Below are 5,874 nucleotides of genomic sequence, written 5' to 3' on the forward strand. Positions count from 1 at the left end.
GTGGGCCCGGGGCGCACAGGTCAGGACTGTGTCAGGTGTGCACACACGTGAGCCTGGGGCACACAAGACAGGAAGGTGTCAGGTGTACACATGCATAAGGCTGGGGCACATAGGTCAGGACCATGTCAGTTGTGCACCAAGTGTGGGCTTGGAGCACACGGGTCAGGACCATGTCAGGTGTGCACACAAGTAAGGGAGAAGGTCCACTGCACATACACATGTGGGCCCAGCACACAGGTCAGGAGTATGGGAGGTCCGCTGGGCCCACTCTACAGCCCTCAGACAGATGCTTCAGGTCATGGGCCTTCCTCGGCATGGAGGGCCCACTCTGTGTGTGTGCTGGGAGCTGAGGCAGGAGTTGGGGTGAAAGGAAGGCGCCCATACCCACAGGGCTGAGCAGGGCTTCTCACTCTGAGGGACCCCGCAGGCTCCTACCTCTGTGTGGATGGTGGGTCCTCCTCTTCCAGGTCCAGCGGTGTAGCTCACGCACGTCCCAGGTCCCTGTGAGCGAGCGTTCCTCCACGGCCACCACTGTCCCCAGGCCACTCAGCACAGCCTGCAGGCAGCAGGGGAGGGGCTGGCATGAGAGCAGCAGGAAGGATGACGGAGGCTCCCAGCGAGCTGCAAGGCTGGCTGGAGTGGGGAGACTGAGGCTGAGGGGCTGCGTGTGCTGACCGAGGGGGCCGCTGGGAGCCTTCTCTGAGCACCCCACATTCATTGTCAAGCTGAGGACGCAGCACCCACCGGGACGGGGAAACACAGGACCATGAGGTGGGGCCCGTGACAACACGAGTGCCCCACAGCTGCCGCCCCCACACCCGCACACTTGTGACAGGACGAGGATGGCCGGAGGGGACAAGCAGGAGACTGGCCTGCAAGGATGGTGTCACCCGCCCTGAGACTCAGGATCTCTGCTCAGAGCACTGCAGGGCGGGGTTTCCATCACAGGTACCCAAGCCTTCCCTGCCTGATAGTGTGAGGGCACCCCTACACCAGAAAGAGGGGCCCTTCATATCAGTGGGGGCCAGGTGTCTCTGATGGGGGGGTCCTCTTTCCAGGAGGAGGGACGAGCCGTCCTAATGATGGGGTCCCTCCACTCCAGGGAGAGGGGACCAGCTGGCCTAAGACGGGGACCCTCTCCCCCTTGTAAAAGAAAGCAGTCCGTCTCCTGCATCTGTGAGCTTTGGGACCTGGGAGCACTGGGTGCAGAGCTGTACCTGCAGGTCCACGAGCACGGGCTGTGACAAGACAGGGTCCTCCCCGGCCTCATACAGGTGGTACAGCCGCAGCATCACCCGACCCAGGTCAGCGTCCACCTTCTCTCGGGGGCCTGTGGGGAGAGAGGACAGGGAAGGGCCACACTAGACCCCACTGCACGTCTTTGTCACCTAGTGGCTGGCCACAGCCCTCAGCGGACAAGTGCCACACCAGGGCTTGTGGCAGTGCAGAAGAGAGGGGTGTCTGGCCTCAGGAGGAGTGTTGAACCCCAGATACCTATACCCCGTCAGCCTGCTCCAAGCCACCCAGTCTAGATAAGCAGGCTAGCCAAAAAGGTTTTGAGGCAGGTCATGGGTATCTCCTCCAAAAAGGTCACCCCAATGCCCCAGGGGGTCCCTGTGAGCACAGCTCCCTGCCGATGGCCTCCAGGCTGAGAGCGTATGGACCTGGGGCCTTGCTTCCCTTACGGAAGGAGCTCAGCAGCAGTCAAGAAGTGCCTGGGGCAGGCAGGGCTGAGGGGACTCTGGGGGACAGGGCATGGCCACTGGTCTGGGAGCCCGCCTCTGGCCAGTGACCTTGGGGGACAATCTTTGCAGATGCGGTCAGCTATACTCATACGAGGTCACATCAGAGTGAGGGGTGTCCTTCCAAAGAGGGCAGCAGAAAATGGGCGGAGAAGGAAAGAGTCTGGCAAGACAGACAGAGATGCAAGCGAGTCCAGGGGTAGACACCAGCGGAGGCCAGAGACGAGGAAGGAGCCCCAGCTGGACGCTGCCTCTGGGCTCTGGCCGCCAAGCAGTGAGTGAATGTGGCTGTCCGAAGCAGTCAGATGCAGACACTGGTGTGGGACACTGGTGTCACCAATGCCCCTTGGTCACAGAAGGCCAAGGAGCCTTGCCGAGCTGCGGTCGGTGGTCTGGAGCCCTAGTGTGGAGCCCCCGCACACCTGCCTCACCTGCCCGTAGCCTCTGCAGGTGCTCGCTGTGGTTGGAGCTGTAGTTCCAGCCCGGGATGCTCAGGGTCTGCAGGTGAAGGCTCAGGGGCAGCTTCACAGCCACCTGCGGCCAGGGTCCTGGGGCCGCCCCTATAGAGTAAAGGATGGAGTGAGGCCTGGGCTCCGGCCGCTGCTTGGCTCCCATGCTCACAGCCGGATGGCTGAGCTCAGAGCTGCAGATCCTGGTCTCCAGTGCAGCGGCTTCCGGTCATAGAACCAGAGGCTCCAAGAGGCCCGTGGTCTGCCCAGGGCACAGAGCCGCACATGCGGGGCCTGCCCTTAGGTCTGCTGTCCCTCTGTCCTTCCATTCAGAGGTATCCCAGTCCCTCCCTCCCTCCTTCTCCGGGCCAGAGTGGCCCTCCTCCTCTCCAAAGAGGCCTATGGCCCCAGTGGGTCAGGGTGGACCTTCATCCTGACCTCTGGTGACCACAATGCCACATCTAGAGACAAGGTGGAGGGGTGCGCCCAGCCCTGCTGTGGTCAAGCTGTCTGACCTCCGTTTGTCCATCTGTACAGGAGGGACCGGATGAGCAGCCCCCAAGGTCCTCTCAGTGATCCTGAACCAAACCCTCAATGACCATGGCGGAGGTCACGGCTGAGCACAATCTAGGCGCTGTCTCATGAGGTGACCTAAGCAGGGCAGTGCACGGATCCCTGGCGGTGCAGGGGCTCAGTGCTCAGCTGACCACCGCCAGAGCTGTGGCTGAACTCACCAGGAGCCCTACAGCAGAGCCCAGCTGCCCGGCTCCTGTGAAGATCTGCTGGTGAGTGTATACCACCCAGTGGAGCTGACTCACAGCTCACCTGCCGGGGCGCTTCAGAGACTCCCCATCTTCCCTTTGCAGACCAGCTGCTCGATTTTGTGCCTTTGGGTGGGGAGCACAAGTCTTGGCCAGCACTCTCTCCATTCAGACCAGAGCCTGGGGCATCCCCTGGGACAGATGTACACAACGCAGTTTAAAACCAGGACAGGGTGGGTCAGGGCTATCTCCTCTCTCCATACCTATCCACTCTGTATGCTGAGAAAATCATTGGAGAAGCTGATCTCTGGAGAAGAATGTGCCATCAGGATTGGAGGAAGATTCATCAACAACCTGCATTATGCAAATGTTCCAAACTTGCTTGCTTAAAGTGAGAAGGATTTGAAGCACTTGCTGCAGAAGATCGAAGACTGCAGCCTTCAATATGGATTACATTTCGACATCAAGAAAATAAAGATCCTCACCACTGGACTGCTAGGCAGCATCATGATAGACGGAGAAAAGACTGAAGTTGTCCATGATTCCATTTTTAATTGCATCCATAGTGACATCCATGGTAACAGCAATCAAAACACATGTTGCTGCATTGGGAAAAACTGGCTACCAAGCATCTATCTAAAGTTGTTGTTTTTTTTTTGTGAGAAAAATTTATTACATTTAGAATTAGCCCGCTGGACTCAGTTTAGATGATCCCAATTTTGTTGGCAACATCCAAAGCATCATAATCAGGAGCAAGTCGAACACAGGCCTTCTTCTCTCCATCAGGCCTAATCAAAGTGTTGACCTTAGCCACATCAATGTCATAGAGCTTCTTTACAGCTTGTTTAATTTGGTGCTTATTGGCCTTGACATCCACAATGAACACAAGTGTGTTGTTATCTTCTATCTTCTTCATGGCTGACTCAGTGGTCAGGGGAAATTTGATGATGGCATAGTGGTCAAGCTTGTTTCTCCTGGGAGCACTCTTCCAGGGGTATTTGGGCTGCCGTCGGAGTCTCAGCGTCTTAGGCCGCCAGAACGTGGGTGACGTGCGGATCTTCTTTTTTTTTGGCTGTGGACGCCCTTCAGGACGCCTTCTTGGCCTTCAATGCCTTTGCTTTGGCTTCGGTTTTGGGAGGGGCCAGGGATTCCTTCTTCACTTTCGGCGCCATCTTCGTAGAAAGCTATCTAAAGTTTTAAAGAGCAAGGGTATCACTTTAAAGATTAAGGTGTGCCTGATCCAAGCCATGGTATTTTCAATTGCTTCATATACATCTTGAGATTTACTTTTTTTAAAAAAATGTTAAGAATAGGTGTGAGGTATCGAACACTAATGACTGAAGACCAGATGAGTTGTGAGATGTCATCAAGGTTATCACCCATGAAGAGAGCAAAGGTCATTTCAAAGAAAGAGGAGAATGAGGGAGGGAAAACACCTACATGGCTGTAAGAGGAGATGCTGAAAACTTCACGAGAACATCATGAAGCCAAAACAATCAGCAGGCAAACATGGTATTTTATTTCCCCCCTTTGTTTATATACTGGAAATGCTTTGAAAATTAATACCATCACATAAAAGACACTGGCTCTGTCTACACAGGGATTTTTGCTTGAAAAAAGTTGACCTGAGAGCCTCAAGTCATGTGTTCTACACAATGAAAGTAGCTGATCCTGCAGAAGATCGATTCAGGCTTGGAGGGGGAATCAAAGAAAAGAACCCCAACCATTTTACAGCAACATTCCGGTAACTTTTCAAAAATTTTCAACTTTTTTTGGTAGAAAATTGAGTTAAAAAAATAAACCAAAACAAAAGGAAGAGATGCTGAAGAAAAAGAGCTGAACAAAAGACTTCAAAGGGCAACCGGAGAAGGCAGCAAAGGATTATAAGGGGCCACGCAGAGAGCTGGATTTGGGGAGTCAAGGGAAGTCTTGTGCAGTGTTTCTCTGGCTGAGAGACAAGTTCAAGCCTCCAGCTCAGAATTAGGAGGTGATACTGGCAGAATTGTGATGACCCAGGAGGCATCGGGAGGAAACGGAAGGAACACACAGCATCAATGTACCAAAAAGAACTGGTCGACACGGAAATATTTCAGGAAACAGTATCAAGAGCCAATGATAATGAAGGAACAAGTTCCAGCTGTATTGAAGACACTGGCAAGAAAAAAAAAGGCCCCAGGAATGGACAGGATGCCACCAATTGCCACGACTCAACTACCAGATGCAGCCCTGGACATGCTCACCAGTCCACTCCAGGAAATTTGGAGGACAGCTGCCTGGCCGACTGATGAAAGAGATCCATATTTGTTCCTGGTCCCAAGAAAAAGTATCCAACAGAATGTAGAAATTGTGGAACAGATCATTACTATCACATGCAAGCAAAATATTGCTGAATACCATCTAAAAACAGCTGGGACAGTACACAGAAAACTGCCAGTTCAAGCTGGATTTAGAAGAGGCCACGGCACCCAGTATCATTGCTGATGTCAGATGGATCCTGGCTGAAAGCAGAGAATATCAGAAGAGTGTCTATTTGTTTTTTATGGTCTATATAAAGGCATTTGACTGTGTGGCTCATAACAAGTTATGGCTGACATTGAGAAGGATAGAAGTCCCAGAACTTAATTGTACTCCTGTGAAACCTATACCTGGACCAGGAAGTTGTCTGAACAGAGCAAGGAACACTACTTAATGTTAAGAAAGGTGTCTCAGGGCTGTATCCTTTCTCCACATCTATTCAATCTGTATGTTGAATGAATCATTTGAGAAGCTGGTCTTACGAAGAAGAATGTGATATGTCCGGATTGAAGGAAGACTCACAATATCCTGTGTTATGCAGATGACACAATTCTGCTTTCTAATAGTGAGGAGGTCTTGAAGCACTTGTTGCAGAAGATCAAAGACTTCAATATGGATTACATTTTA

General features: G+C 52.8%; 1 protein-coding gene across 1 annotated transcript in view; it reads right to left on the reverse strand.

Moving 5' to 3' along the window:
- The window catches only part of MAN2B2 (mannosidase, alpha, class 2B, member 2), a 38,128-nt gene that overhangs the window by 2,210 nt on the left and 30,044 nt on the right, over window positions 1-5,874 (reverse strand). Inside the window, exons 16-18 of the mRNA XM_006893674.1 lie at window positions 2,163-2,302; window positions 1,218-1,319; window positions 426-556 (exon numbers count right to left, since the gene is read on the reverse strand). Coding sequence (XP_006893736.1) covers window positions 426-556; window positions 1,218-1,319; window positions 2,163-2,302 — 373 coding nt within the window. The remainder of the gene's footprint in view (window positions 1-425; window positions 557-1,217; window positions 1,320-2,162; window positions 2,303-5,874) is intronic.

The sequence above is a fragment of the Elephantulus edwardii genome, unplaced genomic scaffold (assembly GCF_000299155.1).
Source record: "Elephantulus edwardii isolate Elephantulus edwardi_28Jun2011 unplaced genomic scaffold, EleEdw1.0 scaffold00129, whole genome shotgun sequence".
Lineage (NCBI taxonomy): Eukaryota > Metazoa > Chordata > Mammalia > Macroscelidea > Macroscelididae > Elephantulus > Elephantulus edwardii.